Source organism: Theropithecus gelada, chromosome 13, assembly GCF_003255815.1.
Source record: "Theropithecus gelada isolate Dixy chromosome 13, Tgel_1.0, whole genome shotgun sequence".
Lineage (NCBI taxonomy): Eukaryota > Metazoa > Chordata > Mammalia > Primates > Cercopithecidae > Theropithecus > Theropithecus gelada.
The window spans coordinates 57189283-57210356 of record NC_037681.1 but is presented as its reverse complement, the minus strand read 5'-3'; the positions used below and the strand labels follow the sequence as shown (position 1 = coordinate 57210356).

At 47.1% G+C, this 21074-nt stretch overlaps 1 protein-coding gene across 5 annotated transcripts in view; it reads right to left on the bottom strand.

The window, feature by feature from the left end:
• Positions 1-4495: 4495 nt before the first annotated feature.
• The window catches only part of VIT (vitrin), a 126349-nt gene continuing 109770 nt past the window's right edge, over positions 4496-21074 (bottom strand). For all 5 annotated transcript variants that reach the window (XM_025355062.1, XM_025355063.1, XM_025355065.1 and 2 more), the window contains 4 exons: positions 17927-18030; positions 13626-13852; positions 10334-10847; positions 4496-5104 (listed from right to left, as the gene is read on the bottom strand). In XM_025355062.1, coding sequence (XP_025210847.1) covers positions 4926-5104; positions 10334-10847; positions 13626-13852; positions 17927-18030 — 1024 coding nt within the window. In that variant the 3' untranslated portion in view covers positions 4496-4925. The remainder of the gene's footprint in view (positions 5105-10333; positions 10848-13625; positions 13853-17926; positions 18031-21074) is intronic.

The window sequence follows — 21074 nt, the reverse complement described above, 5'->3', positions numbered from 1 at the left end:
CATTTGAACTGAGACTTGAAGAATGAGTCAGAATCAAGCTAATAGGGTTGCCCAAAGTCTTCAACCATCTACAGGGACTGTAGACTTCAGCTGAAAATCACCCACGTTAAATGAGGGCAGGATGGCTGTCCAGAGAATCAGGATGAGCGATGGGAGAAAGTGGAGTTTGCATTGAATATTTAACAGACTCTGTTCACATTGTACATTTCATAGACCTTGGGAGTACATTTGGTGGAATTATATGTATATTTTAAATCGAGACACTTAATAGAGAACTCCCTATGCAGCCACTTGGGTTATTTTTTGGGCCACTGTTATAAGGAGCCAAGTGGCTGCTGAGTAAATGGAGCCTAGAGTCAGGTTGCCTGAGCTTCCTTTTTGGATCCACCTCTTATCAGTGATATGACCTTGGGCAAGTTACTGATGTCTCCATGCCTCAGTTGCAGGATATGTACAGTGAGAAGAAGAAGAGTATCTCTGCTATGGTTTGAATGCATCCACCAAAGTTTATGTGTTGGAAACTTAATTCCCAATACAACTGTGTTGAGAGGTAGGATCTTTGAGAGGTGATTTGATCAGGAGGGCACTGCCCTCATGAATGGATTAATGACATCACGGGAGCGGGTTTGTTATGGCAGGAGTAGATTCCTGATAAAAGGATGAATTCAGCCTCCTTTCTCTCTCCTGCTCTCTCTCACCATCCTAGTCTTAGGTATTCTGTTATAGCAGCATAAAATGGACTAAGGCAATCTTTCTCAGCAAATCACAGGGATAAGTGAGTTAATACATATGAAGCCCTTAGAACAGGGCCCACCATATGACAAACACTGTCAGGCATTATCCCAACTTCATTTCTCATGAGATTGTTTGCAATCGCCTGTCACGTACTTTGTGCATAATCCCATGATAGCAATTGTATGATTTTAATTATTCATTTGTGTGTGGTTTCTCACTGGACTATGAATTCCTCAAACGAATCACTTGCATAAACGTCTCTTTTCAAGGTAATTGAATTCATGCTTTTAAGCATATTTCCTACTTACTACATTGGTAATCTAAGGGAAGATCTTCTCTTAGGATTTTGATCGGAAAACATTATTGTTTGGAAATTCATTTTCTAAGCTGGAATATCCTTGGACACAGAAGCATTATCTTGTCTATAAACCCATGCTGGTCCCTTGAGAATGCTGCTGGGAAGCTTGCTTTATGGAGGTTTTGTCCTGTTCAAAAGGTTTAAAGAGCCCAGAGAAACCAGAAACCTCTGAACACTGTCAGTTTGGCCAGAAAGTTTTTAGCAGAGCCTTGTTGCAAAGCTTTGAGCCTCAGCAAAGAAAAGTCTGCCCAAGGGCCTTAACTCCTGAGAAATGGGAAAATTAAGTCAAATGAAGTTTAGATGTCATATGCACAGAGAAGCTGGCCCGATGGCCCTTGTGTGCTTGTGTTGGTTGAGTTTGAGGGGAAAGGGTGTGGAAGAGATTTTTCTACTGACACCATGGAATGAAGAATGGAGTTGCCTTAGGATACTGGCTCCAGAGTCTGCAGGACCCAGAGAGCTTTGCAAAGGCCAGACGAGAGCCCAGGAGTATGCAGAGCCAAGTTGGGTGGGGATGGGGATGGCATGGGGGTCTCTGACCCCGACAAAAGTTGGTCACATGAGCCAATAGATCAGCAGCCAGATCCAAATTCTGGTTCTGTCCCTCCATATCTGCACAACCTTCTTGTTGCCTGGGTTTCCTCTTTTGCAGTTTGAGGGATTGACATAGATTGTCTCTAAGGCTCTGTTTCTAGTGTTAAGATCTTAGCCCTGCCTCAGCAACATTCGGCACAGTTTAGGTTGTGGGAGGTGACAGTCATATCCAAGTCTCTCACTCATCCAACCATCCCCAGAACTTTTATCCCAAACTGCTCTGTGCAAACTCTGATTCGACCTCATCCCTCTCCCCACCCAGCCTTCCCCCTGAGACTCAGGGAACTCCTCTCTGGTGTCAGCAAGCTCCCAGAAGCCTCAGCCCCTCCACCTTCCTGGCCTGCTTATCTGAAACCAGGTTGTCTCTTGCAGACTCCCAAGTGGAGTCTGTTTATTCTCTCTCACCCCATGTATTTCAGGTCTGGAATGGGGGATAGGTCTGCCCTCTGCTCCACTGCCCCTTCCTCACTGTCCCCTTCCTAGTCCTCCTTCAAAGTCCCAGCTCCCTTGAAGGCCTTCCCTCAGATTGTATTCAGCCCCTCAAACCCATCACTGCTTCCTTCTACCAATCTCTGAGTCACTTTCTCTCATTGGCGAAGAGCCTGGCTATATTCTCTCCATCCTGACTCCTGTCATTGTCTTTCGTGACTTGAACATCCATACCGACAATTCTGATGACACCATAGCCTTTGAGTGTCTCACTCCCTATGATCCCTTCCTCCCCGCCCCAACAGCATACACTCAATATTTGTTGACAATGCTTAGACAATGGACTTATTGGAAGAGGTGCCAGTTATCCTCAAATTTATAATGCCTATAACTAGGGCGACCATATCATTTATTTTCCAAACTGGGACAGGTTTGTGAGTGAAAGAGGACACCAAAATAATTAAAATTATATTACTTTTGGAAATATTTACTTATTGATGACAAATTGGTTTTTATATTAAGGCCCCTATAAAATAACTAGATTCAAAAACCATTTTCCAAAATAAAATATTTCTTTAAAAAATCCAGATAACTTGTATGTGTACATAGAAGCAATGGTGAAAAACTCCTCTATGGGGTTTATCTTCACATCTTCACATGCAAAAACGTAGGCAGAATAATCATTCCTAGTCCTTTTTTTTTTTTAATTAGCTTCTTTTTTTTTTTTTTTTTTTTTTGAGACAGAGTCTCAAACTCACTCTGTCACCCAGGCTGGAGTACAGAGGCACCATCTCGGCTCATGCAACCTCCACCTCCCGGGTTCAAGCAATTCTCCTGCCTCAGCCTCCCAAGCAGCTGGGACTACAGGCATGCACCACCACGCCCGGCTAATTTTGTATTTTGAGTAGAGACGAGGTTTTACCATGTTGGTCAGGATGGTCTTGAACTCCTGAACTCAGGTGATCCACCCGTCTTCGCCTCCCAAAGGGCTGGGATTACAGGCATGAGCCACCATGCCTGGCCTAAATTAGCTTCTTAGCTGAGTCTGGCATGAATCGAGTGTCACCAGTATCTTTCCGAAAAATTTCCTTTAAAAAAAAAAACAGATTTATATTTTGAAGTTTTTGGATAAAATTATAATTGCATTCAAAGTAAATTTTATGGCAAATAAATCTGAAATTGTTGACACCTTCAATTGATTCTTCTCTGTAGACCACAATATTTTCAGTTGACAATATACTCTCTCTTCAGTTATTAAGAAATTTGGTGAGCTCAGTGTAAATTCTGCTAACTGAATGATATCCTTGATTCTAATTTTTTATGTAAATATTTTGTCCCAAGTATTGACACAATTATTGTGTTTCTGCTCCCATTCAGAGTAGCATTCGTCAAAATATATTTTTATAAAACATAACTTATCAACTAAGTCATCTCTATGATTGTTTTGAACATTTCCCAACTACACATGTATTTCACACGCTGATAGGTGAGTCTTTGGAGAAGCTGGAAGTAAAAAGTGAAGTGCTACCAAACTCATCCCAGCTTATTTTAATGCAGCTAGCAATACTGTTTGGTTAACAAATGAAAAATCCAAGAGAAATGCGCAACTGGGAGGACCCAGGGCAGCAGGCACAAACGGGGCCTCTTTGAGGAAATGTAACACTAGTTCCTCCGGGGTAGCTCGGTGCTTCTAGATCATGGCAGCAGATATGAATCACCAGAGAGCTCTTAAAACATGCCAATGTTCAAGCTCCAATCCCAGCGACTCAGAATTCACTGGTACTGGGGTGGAGCCTGGGAACCAGCACTGCAGTCTCCTAAGTGATTCTAATGCACAGCCTACTGCACCAGTTTTGTTTTTGGAGACAGAGTCTCACTCTGCCACCCAGGCTGGAGTGCAGTGGCACAATCTTGGCTCACTGCAAACTTCACATACCAGGTTCAAGCAATTCTTGTGTCTCAGCCTCCTGAGTAACTGGGATTACAGGCTCATTTTTGTATTTTTAGTAGAGATGGGGTTTCACTATGTTAGGCTGTTCTTGAACTCCTGACCTCAGGTGATCCGCCCACCTCAGCCTCCCAAAATGCTGGGATTACAGGCGTGAGCCCCCCGCACCTGGCCTACTGCACTACTTTTAAGCAAGATCAGCTTGGTGCTCCAGATTCAGCTGCTCCTAAAGCATCATGTTGCAAGTATCCATTGACTCAGACAACAGGCACATCAGGAGAAGCAAAGTCACTGTACATTGTCTCTCCACCTCTGCAGGTGCGTTATCACCTTGGGCCAGGTGTGAGCCCACAGAAGGTGCTCTGGGAACTGAGGAAAGCAAACGGTGGCCCCGCCACGAACCCTGTGTACACATGACACAGTCAGAAATATTGCATGTAATCCTTCTAAACATTTAATTAAGCAATTCCTACATTGTCACAAGAAAAATGAAACTTGCTGAGGGTTACAGAGTCCTCATGAGAAGCAACTTAAAAATCTCACAAAAGCTCTATGTAGGTCTGTGGTAAGGGCTGCACTGTATTCTGAACATTTATTTTGAAAACAATTGTCATAATGTAAAATCTCCAGGACCCTCAACATGATGTAGCCTTTTGGCTCTTTCTATACATTTGTGATCATCTTTCTAACTCCAAGTTTTGGAGTATGAAAAAGCACGATGGCAAAAAATAACAACAAGACATCTGTCTCCCCACGCCCTGCCCAAGCCTTGATGCCCCGTGCGTGCCCCATCAAGCGCTGGGGTTGTCCAAAGCGTCAGTCGGTAAAGCAGCACTTGCTGGTGCTCTGCCCGCTCTGGATTCAGTTCCGAGGCTGTGAGTTGAACTCTGTGCAAATGTTCTGGATGATCCTGGGGACATACTGGTAGAGGTTGTCAAACTCGTCCACAAAGAAGGAGTGGTCCCTGGCGGGGTGAGTGGCAATGACTTCCAGCTCCTCCTGGGCAGCCCAGGCAACGCCTATCGCATAGGTGATCACTCCTGTGGGGACAAAGGTTAGATAAACAAATGGCCCCAAGTAAAGGTGCTGCTGAAGAATCTCTCCCTTCCTGTGGCCCTGTCGGCACAGCCAAATCCAAAATCAGAAACGTGCCCAAACAAAACCAAACCAAAAATATCCTACGAGCCTCTAGGTTTCCAGAATTAAGACTAAGTATGGCCATTCATTCATTCACTCAATAAATGCCTTTGAGCATACACTATATGCCAACAGTAACAATATTTATATAATTGTTATCTCAGGAGTTGATAGTATTTTAGGAAAAAATGAACAAAGTGGAGTAAATAACATGGTAAGAATTTCATGTTCAGGAATAGAAGAGGGGAAGATATTTTGGGACAAGTGAAGCTTTTGGGGCCATGCAGGTCAGAACACATGACACATGCCCGCTCTACCAGCGTGAAGAGCCGAGCAAAATCTCAGAGAGCCTTAAATGCCATCAAAAGCTGGTTCAAGATCTTTTAAACTAAAACAGTGGAATGACATCACTTTAGGCTTGACGGTGACTTTACAAATCACTGAATCCAACCTCATTTCCAGTGCAGGAATCCTTGCCGAATGTGCCAGAGCGATGGTCCCCAGCATCTGTTCCAACATTGTGATGAAGAAAGGCTTCCAAGATAAAGAAGGGGGTGCCCAACACTGTTGGGTGCTACAGGGCAGTCATGTAAGATGAACATGAAAAAGTGCTCAATGGGTTGTTTGTTTGTTTCAGACAGAATCTCACTCTGTCACTCAGACTAGAGTGCAATGGTGTGATCTCCACTCACTGCAACCTCCGCTTCCCGGGTTCAAGAGATACTTGTGCCTCAGCCTCCCAAGTAGCTGGGATTACAGGCAGGTGCCACTACGCCTGGCTAATTTTTGTATTTTTAGTAGAGACGGGGTTTTACCATGTTGGCCAGGCTGGTTTTGAACTCCTGACCTCAAGTGATCCTCCTGCCTCGGCCTCCCAAAGTGCTGGGATTACATGCATGAGCCACCGCGTCTGGCCTCATTGGATTTTTTAAAAAGCAAAAACAGGCTGGGTGCGGTGGCGCACGCCTGTAATCCCAGCACTTTGGGAAGCCGAGGCGGGCGGATCACGAGGTCACAAAAAATCCTTTTTTTTTGTTTGCAAAAAATCCCTAATTATTATTATTATTATTATTGTAAAAATACAAAAAATTAGCCAGGCATGGTGACACATGCCTGTAGGCCCAGCTACTCAGGAGGCTGAGACAGGAGAATCGCTTGAACCTTGGAGGCAGAAGGTTGCAGTGAGCCGAGATGGCACCACTGGACTCTAGCCTGGGTGACAGAGTGAGATTCCATCTCAAATAAAAAGAAGAAAAAAACAAAACCAAGACATTGGTAGTTTGGTGGGAACAGTTTCAGGGGAGAAGATGCCAAAGAAACCAAATGAACTACTGTGAGCTGAGAGTGGAAAAGAAGTGAACATGTGGGGTCAGCACACATAGCTCCTTTCCTGAAGTTTGGCTGTGAAAGGGAGTCAGTAGGTGGTAACCGGAGCAGAACTGTGGAGTCACAGAGAATGTTTATTTATAGGGAGGGAGGAACTTGAGCACGTCTAGGTGCAAATGGGAAGGAGTATAATAAGACTGAAGGTGTTGGATTGCAGTGGGGAGAAGATGACCCAGGGAGGAGAGGACGGGACTCAGAGACAAGGCATCCATTCTTAGTGGGAAAACTGGGAGACTGCCTGGGGTGACGGGTCTTGATTTGGGTTGTGGGCAGCTGGTCAGCAGGTGCTTGACCTGACTCTACAATAGCCTATTCTCATACCACCTTCAGGCTGGTCTGAGTAGGGTGAGCAAAATGGCCATGAAACAAGAGGGCAGAGCCTGGATGTGGCCTTCCTGCCCTGGCACATCCCCCCAAGTCCCCCACAGTGGCGTCACTATCTCTAGCATCTTCTGGGTGCCTGGGAGAGTCATGCATACCTCACGTGGCTCTGACCTAAGCTGCTTTTTGATTGTGGTCCATTAAATTGCATTTAAGCTGCCAGTCCCCTTTCTCACCCCTCCAGTTTAATTTCTCGGAATATTGTCTAGATTAGAAGGAGCCAGCTTTGGGCTTTAAAGTGCTGCCAGGTGTCACTGAGAAGCAGCTTTGCTGCAGAGCTGGGTTTAGACAGTCTAAGCCCTCCTTCCTGCTCAAAGATAGAGAGGTTGCCCTTAAATAAAAACTACACAAACAGTATTAGAAATTTAGCTCTCCAGGCCGGGCGTGGTGGCTCACACCTGTAATCCCAGCACTTTGGGAGGCTAAGGCAGGTGGATCACCTGAAGTCAGGAGTTCAAGACCAGCCTAGCCAACATGGTGAAACCCCGTCTCCACTAAAAATACAAAAAAAATTAGCTGGGTGTGGTGGCAGGTGCTTGTAATCCCAGCTACTCAGGAGACTGAGGCAGGAGAATTGCTTGAACCTGGGAGGCGGAGGTTGCAATGAGCCAAGATTGTGCTATTGCACTCCAGCCTGGGCAACGAGAGTGAAACTCCATCTCAAAAAAAAAAAAAAAGAAAGAAAAGAAATTTAGCTTTCCAGATCCCAAGTCCACTCTTGTTGTAGAGAATCTCCTACTGGCAATTCTAACAGATGGTCACCCAGCCTTGACTTGGATACTCCCAGGAACACAACGCTCATTACATTTTCAGACAAATCTCAGTGTTAGGCTGAGTAAGAATCTGCCTCCAGGTAATTTGTATCTTTTGGTCCTAGTTCATTAAAGCTGCCCGGAGAGCACCTCAGCCATTTCCCTCAGTCTTCATTTTTCCCGATGAGTAGGCCAAGGATACTCTCTGGATGAGGCCCAAAAGACGTACATCTAGAAAAATAAGTGATGGTGTAGCTGAGCACAAACTGGGGACAGATGTTTGGAGAAAGCAGGAGAGCCTTGGGCTTGTAGTCAAAGCTGGGCCATCTGGCTCTGCCCATTCAATCTGGGAGTTTGGGCCGGTTGCTTCTGAGCCTTAATCCATCTTCACTCTGCTGATAGGAGCCTGGTGGACCTTGTGATTTTTGGCATGCAAGCCGTCAGCCATCCCACAATTATGAGGGTGCCCTACAGCCTCCATAAAGGGTAAGTCACTGGGAAGACTCTGCCTGAACTTGGTATCTGGTTACTTTGGATTCTAGAAACCAGCATTGTTGATTCATTAAGGCTTGTTTTAGGAAGAAATGAAAGTAGCTTTCAACCATTCAGAAAATCCTGCAAAATAACTGAAGTTAAACGTAGGCACAGAAGCCAGGCGCAGTGGCTCATGCCTGTGATCCCAGCACTTTGGGAGGCTGAGGTAGGCGGATGGTAACAGGTCAAGAGTTCAAGAAAAGCCTAGCCAACATGGCGAAACCCCGTCTCTACTGAAAATACAAAAATTTAGCTGGACGTGGTGGTGCCTGCCTATAATCCCAGCTACTCGGGAGGCTGAGGCGGGAGAATCAGTTGAACCTGGGAGGCAGAGGTTGCAGTGAGCAGAGATCGTGCTACTGCACTCCAGCCTGGGCGACAGAGCGAGACACTGCCTCAAAAAAAAAAAAAAAAAAAAATGTAGGCACAGAAGAAGCAGCAACAACCACAGCACTGAGTGAGTTGTGTATGCTCATATTGATCTCCAGGGCATTGGTGTTCATTGCCTACTTGGTTTACTTTTATTATTATTACTATTATTATTATCACTTGGGGTTTTCTCCAGGTTGTTTATATTCTTGATAGCTAATGACACTTTTCAGAACAGTGATTATACATAAATTCTGCAATAAAGGCATAAATGTGGCTGATTTTCTAAACATTTACAGACAAATTTTGCTCATTTTTCATATTTTAAAACTTCGTTGCCCTCTTAGAAATTGGACATAGCTCTTTGAACTTTTTTTTTTTTTTTTTTTGAGACTTAGTTTTGCTCTTGTTGCACAGGCTGGAGTGCAATGGCACAATCTCGGCTCACCAGCAAACTCTGCCTCCTGGGTTCAAGCAATTCTCCTGCCTCAGCCTCCCGAGTAGCTGGGATTACAGGCATGTGCCTCCTTGCTTGGCTAATTTTGTATTTTTAGTAGAGACAGGGTTTCTCCATGTTGGTCAGGCTGGTCTTGAACTCCCGACCTCAGGTGATCCACCTGCCTCGGCCTCCCAAAGTGCTAGGATTATAGGAGTGAGCCACTGTGCCCGGCCTTTTTTTTTTTTTTTTTTTTTTTGAGACAGGATGTTGCTCTGTTACCCAGGCTGGAGTCTGGTGGTGCAATCATAGATCACTGCAGCCTCCAACTCCAGGACTCAAGTAATCCTTTCACCTCAGTCTCCCGAGTAGCTGGGACAATAGGCATGAACCACCACCCCTGGTCTCTTTAAATATTTTGAATCGAAATTCCTTTCAGGTTTCCCTGAAGCCCCCCGAATCTGGTTAACAGTTGCTTACGGAAATAGTACTTGTCTTTAAAAACATTATTTTTCCTTAAAAGGTACTAATACCTTTTAAGGAATTAAAAGGTGAGTCGCTGGGCACAGTGATTCACGCCTGTAATTCTGGCACTTTGGGAGGCCAAGGCAGGAGGATCACCAGTCAGGAGTTCAAGAATAGCCTGGCCAACATGGCAAAACCCCATCTCTACTAAAAATACAAAAACTAGCTGGGTGTGGTAGCACACAACTGTAATCCCAGCTACTTGGGAGGCTGAGGCAGGAGAATCGCTTGAACCTGGGAGGCAGAGGTTGCAGTGATCCGAGATGGCACCATTGCACTACAGCCTGGGCAACTGAGTGAGATTCTATCTCAAAATAAATAAATACATAAAAGTTACAAACACAATTTGGTGGTCTAGGTACCAGAACGATTTGACATATTCAATAGAGATGGAGGTTTGGTGTTTTTAATAGAGGTAAAGGGAGAGTCAAATTCCCTTTTAATGTATCATACTCTTGTGGGAAATGCTTCAGGGCGCAGGATATAAAGGAAAGGGTTAATGTGCCCAGTTATCCACAGGCCGTGGGTTTGTAATGACACTTAGGAGACCACCTTGCTGCCCCGTCCTTGTTCCTTCTCCTTACTCAGAGGGGCTTTCTACCCCTAAAGCCCTCCCTGCGGCTTTGAACATTTGTATGAAGTCGTAGAAAAAACCAATGCATAAAAAGACAATACCTTCCTTGTCCCACTGGCCCACCAAGCCCCAGAAAGCGGCCTCAGCACCAGGCTGCTTGGCAAGCCCAGCTTACCCTTCAGATGGGCAGCCATGGCTGGGATGCGGACGTCGTCGTAGGACCTCCCGTCAGTGATGAGGATCATTAACTTCCTCTTGTTGGGCTTGGACTTCTTGAAGAGCTGCTCCAGGGCGAAGTTGATGGCAGCTCCCGTGCTGGTGCCACCACTCCAGTAGCCCACCCTCTTGATGGCGTTGAGGATGTCGGGCTTGCTGCTGTACTGGTCGAACCCAAACTCCAGCCGCTGTTCGTAGGTGTACTGCACGGCCCCGACGCGGGTGTCCGTGTCGGAAATCTCGAACTCTTTGGTGAGGTTGGTCACAAACTGGAGAACAGTGCGGAAGTTGCCCGTCCCCACGCTGCTGGAGCCGTCGATGACGAAGCCAATGTCGGCCGAGTTCAAGCAGGTCTTGCTGCAGGCCAGGCGGTCGGTGTCGCAGACCCGCTTCACCAGAGGCTGCAGGGTCTTGTGGAGGCCAAACCAGCTCTGCACGTGAAACGAGTAGAAGCCGTTTGTTCTGCACACGGCCTGGAAGACAGAGGGGAGGGACCCGTGCCAGGTCAGGGTCAAATCCTCCAGTGTCATCGTTAGGTTTGATCCCCGGGGCAGGGGAAGAAGCAAGCAGGCCCTTGTTTTCTGCCCTAGCCCTCCTACTGCGTTTTTCCACCTCGGTTCACCCAGCGGCCACTCACTGAGGTGAAGCCCCCGGGTTATCGCTGGGCTCAGTCCGACTTCCTCAGCTGGGTTCCTGCCTGCGTTACTGGAAAACTGTCTGCTAAGCAAATTCATAGGGAGATATTAAATCTCTGGTGTCAGTTTCACATTTATGCTTCTCCAGGCTCCTCCTTTGTACTGGCAGCCATAAGATTGGCATTGGTGGGCACCACGGCATGAGGGGACTAAAGAAAGCTTTTATTCCAATTGGGAAAAGAGATGACATATGCAAGAAATCGCTATGGAAATATCTCCAGAGCAGCCCTGTTCCAGGCGGGAAGGGATCCCACAGTTGCTGAATGACCACATTTAGAGGGCCCATCAGATGCTCTCGGAATGATTCTCTCATTAAATCCCCACCCTCACCCTACAAGGTGGAACCATAACCCCTGCCACGAAGGAACAAACCAAGCTATGAGGGGACTTCCCTGAGTCCCTGAGATTGGAACACAAATCTATCCACCTTCAGAACCGGACAGTCCTGCCTCCAGGCAAATGAATATTTATTTACCAGTGCCTAAGCTCATTCCAGAAAAAAAAAATAAGGCAGCTGCAAATACACCCTGAGCAACCTGGTTGGTGAGCTCCTGGAAGTGGCTGGCATAGTGTTCCCAAGGCGTGGTGTTTCTTCCTTACCCCTGCCTCTGGGTCACAGAAAGAGTCAGACTAGACGACTACTGATGGCCTTGTATAATTAAAAGATTATTTTAGAAAAAGAGATTGCTTCAAACTTTCCTGGAAAATATTTTTCAAAAATTGATTTGTAAAAACCTAAATGGGGTTCACAAAACTTTCCATGGAGCCGATGACACGTGAGGTAAGTGCTGAGCCTGAGCTGAATTCTGGCCAACAGATGGAGGGAGGGATTTCCACCAGGCAGTGAAGGTCACAGCAGGAGACAGCGGCGGTGCTGGGAGACCAGCTGACCGGAACACAGGGCTGTGGTCATAACAGATGGGCCAGGAGAGTGGGTTGGGACTGCACCCCAGAAGGCCTTGAGAGCAATGGGTAGTAATGAAGGATTTGGAGCAAGGACCCCACAGGACTGGAGGAACCCATCAGAAATGTGAGTTGGGTTTCATTGTGAAATCTAAACTAACCTAGGGAGCACCAGGAGGGAGAAGGACCAGGTGCAGGGCACCAGCTTGAACTGGGGAGGGGGCGTTGGGCGAGGGAAAGAGGAGGGAGAGAGATCTGTGATGTGCGAGTTGATGAGGAGCTCTGGGGCGACACTGCCCTCTGGGATGGGTGTGTGGTCATTCATGTGAAGTCCAGAGGAGGAAACAGTTTGGTGGGAAGGATGACGAACTCGGCTTGTTACAGGTGGGATTTAAGGTTCTGATAGGACATCAGGTGGAGAAAAGTCAGTCAGCTGGAAACGGATGGCTACAGAGCTCAAGGGATGAAGGTAGGGCCGGGCGCGGCGACCCACACCTGTAATCCTAGCACTTTGGGAGGCTGAGGTGGGCGGATCAAGAGGTCAGGAGATAGAGACCATCCTGGCTAACACGGTCTCTACTAAAAATACAAAAAAAAAAAAAAAAAATTAGTTGGGCATGGTGGTGGGCGCCTATAGTCCAAGCTACTTGGGAGGCTGAGGCAGGAGAATTGCTTGAACCTGGGAGGTGGAGGTTGCAGTGAGCTGAGATCGCACCACTGCACTCCAGCTTGGGTGACAGAGTGAGACTCCGTCTGAAAAAAGAAAAAAAGAGATGAAGGTGGAAGCTGTGACCCTGGGAGGGATCCTGCAGGGAGAGGGCCTCTTAAAGAGGAGGGTGTAGACCTGGGGAGGTCAACGTTGAGGGTAGAAAAAAGGCAAGAAGCAATGAAATAAGAGTCACAGAGCATCCTGGAAGTCCAGGGAGAAGGGCATTTCAAGGAGCAGAAAGTGGCCATCAGTTTGAGGTGGTGCAGGAGGTTGAGCCCTGCTGGCTCTGGACACGTGGAATATTAAAGCCGGAAGGGCCTTAAAGAAAAACCTGTCCAAGGCTTGCTTTCTGTTTTAAAGCTGGAGCTTTTTCTTTGGGGGAAGGTTTACGTGGTGTTCTATGGTACAAAACACACAACAGCTGAGCAGCTTTGGTGGCGTGAGTGAGGGAGGCCTTGCTCCACATCTCCTGCTGGGCGTCTCCACAGAACCCAGGAGGAGCATCTGAAAACGCGATCTCACTGCTGTGGTTCAGTGCCTCCTTTCTCCGGTTTATCAGGTTGATGAATCGGCAATGTGTGTATACAGGAGAAAGCGTGTGTGTGTGTGTGTGTGTGAGAAAGAGTGCATGTTTGCTTGCATATGTGTGTGAAGGCTCCCTCGGCTGCCGGGGTGAGACCCCCCTGTGGCTGTGGGAGGAGCACGGGAGAACCTAGTTGAGAATTTGAGGACACTGCTCCTCCACAGCTGCTGGTGGGTGTGGGGTTTTGCTTTGAGAGGGTAATTGCAGGTTGCGGATTGACCAGTCCCTCCCTGGAGGCCTTACTGCCTAGAAATGAGCTTCATGCACATTTAAAGGCATGGGAAAGCCAGTGCAAGGGTGTTACAACTTTTCAGAGTGTGGAAAATCCTGACATTGGGTAGGTCTCCGGGCAGTCGTCTACCTTGTTTGCAAAGTTGGGCTCCACCACATACTGCTTCTCATTTTCAGCAGCACCTTCAATGGTGATGAAGAAAATGTTGATTCCTGACTCTCTCGCAAGTCTCGAAGCCTCCTCCACTTTGTCCGTGGGCCAGCCATCCACCATCACCACCACCACGTTGGGAGCGCTGCTTCTGTTTCCATTGGCTTTGGAAAAGAAGTTCTTGGTCACAAAGGAGATGGCCCGGCCTGGAAGAAAAAGAAAATTCATGCTTGGAGTGATCATGCCGATTATAAGTACAGGAAGAGATCACAGCAGCACAAAGAGGTCCAGCAAAACACACTCATTCCCTCCCTAGTTTTTTGTTTTGTTTTGTTTTTTTGTTTTGTTTTGTTTTTCTTTGAGACAGGGTCTTGCTCTGTTGCCCAGGCTGGAATGCGGTGGTGCAATCCTGGCTCACTGCAGCCTCAACCTCCTGAGTTTAATCAATCCTCCCACCTCAGCCTCCTGAGTAGATGGGACTACAGGCATGTGTGGACTGTACCTGGTTAATTTTGTAATTTTTTTTGTAGAAATGGGGTTTTGCCATGCTGCCTAGGCTGGTCTCAAATTTGTGGGCTCAAGTGATCCGCCCACCTCAGCCTCCCAAAGTGCTGAGATTACAGGTGTGAGCCACTGCACCCAGCCTGTTTCTTTTTTAAAACCACTTCAACTATTTTCATGTGTACAACTCAGTGGCATTAAGTACATTGACAATGCGCAGCCATTACCACTGTCCATTTTGGTTTCATTTCAAGCCTTCAACTTCTAATTGTCTCTGCTTTGAAGAAAGTTTTAGCGACAGCAAGCAGGTGAGAAAGACCTTTTTTTTTTTTTTTCCTGAGACAGTCTTGCTCTGTCGTCAGGCTGAAGTACAGTGGCATCATCTCGGCTCACTGCAACCTCCACCTCCCAGGTTCAAGCGATTCTGCTGCCTCAGCCTCCCAAGTAGCTGGGACTAGACGCATGTACCACCACCCCCAGCTAATTTTTATATTTTTAGTAGAGATGGGGTTTCACCATGTTGGTCAGGATGATCTCGTGCTGTTGATCTCATGATCCACCTGCCTCAGTCTCCCAAAGTGCTGGGATTACAGGTGTGAACCACTGCGCCTGGCCAAAGACTTTCATGAGAACAAAAGTGCCCCTTTTCTGCTGGACCCACGCTAAGCCCCTAAGCCAGCCCCATGTTGTTTCCAAGAGTGTAGGGTGGGAGGAGTTGACCTGGAGTGACAGAAGCCTCTTCTTGGCCCCCTGCAGCCTGGGGTGAACCTAAGGCTCCTGCGGGCTGTATGTACAGAGCTGTGTTCTGGGGTCAGCAGTGTTTTCCTGCAGTTCCAGGCCAGGGGCACAGGTCTGGTTGGGCAGGGAAGAGTTGCACCCACTAGGAACTGACAGACTGTGTTCTAGCCCTGGCTGTGCTACTTGCTAGCTGTGTGGTCCTGAGTAGGTCACCCTATGTCTCTGGGCCTAAATTTCCACGACAGCAATCTACTTTGGCTGAGCGCAGCAGTCATGAAGTGCTACGAAGCCTCCCGCCATGACTTTTCCAAGGGCATATTTCACACTGAGAAGGGCTTCAGGAAATTTTCAGAGTCAACTAGACAATGACCAGTTGTCTCAGTTTGCCAGGACTTTCCCAGTTTTAGCACCGAAAACCCCAGGTTCTTCTGGGAAAACTGGGATGACTATTCACCCTAGAGTCAGCATGGCTGTATACAGCAGGCAGAGCTCTTAACCTGGGCTCTGTGAACCCCAGGGCACTTGAAATTATACACAGCATTTCATGTATATAAGTATCTGTCTGGATAGAAGGGCCATAGCTTTCATGGAATCCTCAAAGGAGTCCTCAATCTCCATACATTTAAGAAGCACCTTCTTTAGGCTTTAGGATTAGTAGTATTATACTCAGTGCATTTCTGATTTTGGCCAGCATCCTGTCTCCACTAGCTGGTATTATCTTACTTGTCAAATGAAAGCATCACATGGTTACATATACAGATGCTGCAGAAATGTCTTGTAAAACCCATGTGAACTGGCTGCACGGAACCCCGTTGCTAAGGGGAAACCCTGGCTGCTAAGCATTGCTTTTATAGCCAATGGACAATTTTTCCCAAGGCACAAACCACCCAGAAGTCCTCTCTGGCCTAATATTAGGCACCTATAGGCAGAGCACAAGACGCCATGAGAAGATCCCCTCAACCCCACCTAACCTTATATCCCGAGGCCACGGTGTATAGTGCTCAACACACATTCCATCTGCCTTCCAGTGGGTCTTGAAAATAGAGGCTGGAAATCAGAAAACTACATTTTCCAGACTTCCTTGCAGCTAGGGCTTTAGCTTTGTTTTAGTTGCATGAACTGATGCACTTGCATGAGATTTATAAGATAAAAGTGAGGCAGAGGCTATACTTCTGTTTATATTTCTGCTGACAAATATCTTTAGTAACTGACTTCTCTGGGATACTGTCCGCAGAGGTGCCTGGGCTTGCTTGCTAGCTTCAGTCAGTGGTGTGGGGTGGCAGGGTGTGGAGATCCATGTTGTGGGTGTGAGTGGTGCAGGGAGGGCATGGTTCTGGAGCTGGCAGCTCTAGAAGAAGCTTCCTGATCTCTTGATCGTGCTGGCTTCCTGGACAAAGCAGGTTTCTGAAGAGGCTGCCGTGGCAGAATTCCGAAAGTGATTTCCTAATCTTGGAAGAAGGAGCAACTCCCTTGGAGGTCCTACTTCTGCAGGAAGCCTTCAGACATCATCTCCTACGGTCTGCTTCTTCAGTTCTTACAGTGATTCTCCAAACTACTTAATATCCTGAAATAAATACCTTTCCGTTGGAATCAGTTGAATGGATTCTGTTCTCAGAACCCAAACTCTGGACAATACAGAGGCAGAGTCAGAACATGTCATCCACTGAAAAAGGTATGCTGATTGGATTGAGACCCATTGCTAATCTCGTCAAGGAATGAGAGTGCCTTCTGATGTTTGTCTCACTGAGATTTTACTAATGTAAGCATTAAGTTAGAAACAAATCAGAAATCAACTCTGTCATGTGTGTGATGAAGGTAATACTGCTTTAGGGGCATGGAGAGTGACTTGGCTAGTGTTTATTTAGCATCATTCAAAGGTGAAAAGCTCTGTATGTGCTAGATACTAATGTTCTGGTCACTACAGAGACATACACTGAAGTGGGAAGGGAAATCATTAATCAGATGTACTGTAACTCTGAGGATGCTCCCTCAAAGACAGCTCAATTCCCTGCATGTACTCTAAGCCAAGCAACTGTGGCTCATGTCTCCATTTCTTTGGATTTTGATGACAGGAACACTTTCCCCGAGAGGTGGACAATCAGTCTCCCTCCAGCATCCCCAAAGCCAATCTTTCATTTACAAATGAATACACTGGCAGGGGCTCTTTGACAGTCTTTGAGCTTGATTAGTGTGAAATTGTTTCCCAATACCCAATCACCTCTGTATAAACATAAAATGGAATTTCTGGACATGCCCCACTGAGGACTAGACCTTGGATTTCTGGTGAGCCCCCAAAGGCTCAGATATCATGGGAGACTCAGCTTGAAACAGAGAACATGTTTCTCTTTGCACAATCATCAGTAGTTGATTGGAACAAGATTCTCAAGGGGCACTGAGGGGCTTCCTTAACTGGTCACAAAATTTCATGAAACAGCTGATGACTTGTAGGCCAATAAAAAAATAGTCAGGACAGCAGACTTGCTTGCCCTGAGTAATGCTGCCCCTTCCTGCAAACCACATGCTGGGACTGTACAGGGTGTGTGTGTGTGTGAAAGATTCTTGTCCTCTGAAGCCATGATAACTTTAGAAAAGATACAGATGTTGCAGGAGTCATTTGTTTTTCTTTTTCTTTTTTTTTTGAGATGGAGTCTCGCTCTGTCACCCAGGCTGGAGTACAGTGGTGCCATCTTGGCTCACTGCAACCTCTGCCTCTTCAAGTGATTCTACCACCTCAGCCTCCCGAGTAGCTGGGATTACAGGCACACGCCACCACACCCAGCTAATTTTTGTATTTTTAGTAGAGAGAGGGTTTCACCATGTTGACCAGGCTGATCTCGAACTCCTGACCTCAAGTGATCTGCCAGTTTCAACCTCCCAAAGTGCTGGGATAACAGGTGTGAACCACCACACCTGACCAGAAGTTATTTCTTGATGGATTATTATTGTTATTTTCTTCCTTTTATATACAATGGTTAGAAGACAATCACGTAGAAAGAGAACGATGGTAGCAAGACAGTAGAATTTGAATCGGGATCACATACCTACATTGGAAAGTCCTCCTCTCTGGGTGATTTTCTCTATGGCTGTCTTCAGGTCTCGAGAATTCATGTGTGTCTTGAGGTTAAAGTGGGTAGCAGGGTTGTCTCTGAAGAGTCAGAACAAGAAATACAAATTAGCTAGAAAGTTATTACCTTTGGAGGAAGGCAGAGATCATGGTTGATTCTTTCATATACAAATAGAAGCTGCTTCGAAGCCTTCTGCTATGGCTTGTAAAATGTCCCATTGTGGACTGGTGTGTGTAGAGAAAAGGAGGCTATTTCAAGGCTCAGAAGGCGTGTGTTGCCTGTGCCATTTCCTGGCTGTGTGATCTTGAGGAGACAACTTCTCTGGGCTTCAGATTCCTCATGTAGATGAAAACATCATTATAACACCCATGTTGCTAATGAACAGGACTGTCGTCAAGTGGGATTTTGCAAATGTCAGGATCCCATCTGTGGAGCGCTCAGCGTTCTCAGCCTACCCCAGACCCTCCTCTCCAGAAAGAGAATCTCGCGGCTGTCAGCCACTCCCTGGGTTACCCTTAGCACTGGAATTGCACGCGAATAGTGGTACCAAGGAGACCTCTCTATCTTTCTCATCCTGCAACTGGGTGACAATACTCAAAACTCATCTAGAAGGTCAACATCTATTTGGCTGAAGACTGAAAAAGATGAACTGGGGAGGAGTTGGAGTGAATTCAGTGGAAAAACACAATGAGAATCCCTCTCTAGAAACGAATCCCCACGAAGCGGCTGAGTGTAGGGTGTGGAGGCGTGCAGGAGGGTGGGTGTGTGTGCATCGCACCCAAGATGAAGTGTGAGATCACAACTCCCAAAGCGCTGACACTCAGCCACAGGCGGTGTTGACTTCGTGGGCGCGAGACCCGCGCAGCAACACAGGGCTCCACGCTCCAGAAGAGCCTCAGTCAGACAGGCCCATGCTTGGTGTAACGCTCTGCTGCTGCTGCCTTGAAATTCTTCATCATTTTTGAACAAGCTGCCCTGCACACTATGTAGTCAGTCCAGGCTAGAGGTTACTGTTTTCTCCTCCCTCCCTCCCTCCCTCCCTCCCTCCCTCCCTCCCTCCCTCCCTCCCTTCCTTCCTTCCTTCCTTCCTTCCTTCCTTCCTTCTTTTGTGACAGAGTCTCGCTCTGTCTCCCAGGCTGGAGTGCAGTGGCTCGATCTCGGCTCACTGCAAGCTCTGCCTCCCGGGTTCATGCCATTCTCCTACCTCAGCCTCCTGAGTAGCTGAGACTACAGGCACCCGCCACCATGCCGGCTAACTTTTTGTATTTTTAGTAGAGACGGGGTTTCACCGTGTTAGCCAGGATGGTTTCGATCTCCCAACCTCGTGATCCGCCCACCTCGGCCTCCCAAAGTGCTGGGATTATAGGCGTGAGCCACCGCGCCCCGCCTCTTTCTTTCTTTTCTTTTTTTTGACATGGAGTCTCATTCTGTCACCCAGACTGAAGTGCAGTGGCATGATCTTGGCTCACTGTAACCTCTGCCACCCAAGTTCAAGCGATTCTCCTGCCTCAGCCTCCCGAGTAGCTGGGATTACAGGCACCTGCCACCGTGCCTGGCTAATTTTTGTAGTTTTAGTAGAGACAGGGTTTCACCATCTTGGCTAGGCTGGTCTTGAACTCCTGACCTCATGATCCACCCACCTCGGCCTCCCAAAGTGCTGGGATTATAGGCATGAGCCACTGTCCCTGGCCATTTTTTTTTTCTTTTTTTTTTTTTTAGATGGAGTCTCGTTCTGTCTCCCAGGCTGGAGTGCACTGGCATGATCTTACTGGCATGATCTTTGCTCACTGAAACCTCCACCTCCCGGATTCAAGCCATTCTGCTGCCTCAGTCTCCCAAGTAGCTGGGACTACAGGTGCGCGTCACCACACCCAGCTAATTTTTGTATTTTTAGTAGAGACGGGGTTTTGCCATGTTGGCCAGGCTGGTCTCCAACTCCTGACCTCAGGTGATTTGCCTACCTCGGCCTCCCAAAGTGCTGGAATTACAGGCATGAGCCACCATGCCTGGCCATAGGGGTTACTAAGTTTTCAAGAAGGAGAAGACTTTTTTTTTTTTTTTTTTTTTTCCCCCAGAGACAGGGTTTCATTCTGTTGCTCAGCCTGGAGTGCAGTGGCCCCATCTTGGCTCACTGCAGCCTCAACTTCCTGGGCTCAAGCAATCCTCCCACCTTAGCCTCCCAAGTAGGTGAGACCACAGGTGCACGCCACCACGCCCAGCAAATTTTTTCATTTTTTGTAAAGACAAGGTCTTGCTGTGTTGCCCCTGGCTGGTCTTAAACTCTTGAACTCAAGCAGCTTATTGCCCTGTTTTGGCCTCCCAAAGTGCCAAGATTATAGGTGTGAGCCACCATGCCTGGCCAAGAAAACTTTTTAAAGTAGCCTTTCTACAAACACCAGAAGTGGATGCAGGAAGAAGCAGATGTGGGCAGTTTCAGGTGGGAACCTCGAGGTGGCTGACCATGGGTGGATTCTTAGTGAGTCCTTGGGGACCGGGACAAGTGGTGCAGTCACGAGGAAACCAGTCACCAGCACCTGGGGGAGAGGAGAAAGACTCTGCCTCCCTCCTTCCTTTCCTCCATCCCTGTTCTTCAAACTCCTCTCTATCTCAAAATGATCTATGTTATACCCAGAAGGTGGCTTATCTACAAGGCAAGAGATGAAAAACAGAAAGAGCAGCCACCTCCAGGGAAGACAGAAAATGTAAAACAAGTTTAACCAAAGTGGGGCACTGGGGCAAAACCCAAAGAGATGAAATTTCACCAGAAGAAAACCAAGTTCTATGGTTGAAACTAAACAGAAACAACGACACAGCAATCAACAGAATGGGGAAATATGGGTGCTGAGTTGGGCGTGGCCTTCCTATCAACCTACAGTCTGAAATGTCTTGATGTGAGGCTGAAGTCACAAATTCTGGGAGGAAGAGTCACACAGAGGAGCAGCACTGTGACTTTCACTCTGTGTTCTTCCCCTCAGGTTCTAGGGCTTATGGGTTTGTTTTTTTTTTTTAATTTTTATTTATTTATTTATTTTCGAGATGGAGTCTTGCTCTGTCGCCCAGGCTAGAGTGCAGTGGCTCAATCTTGGTTCGCTGCAACCTCTGCCTCCCAGGTTTAAGCAATTCT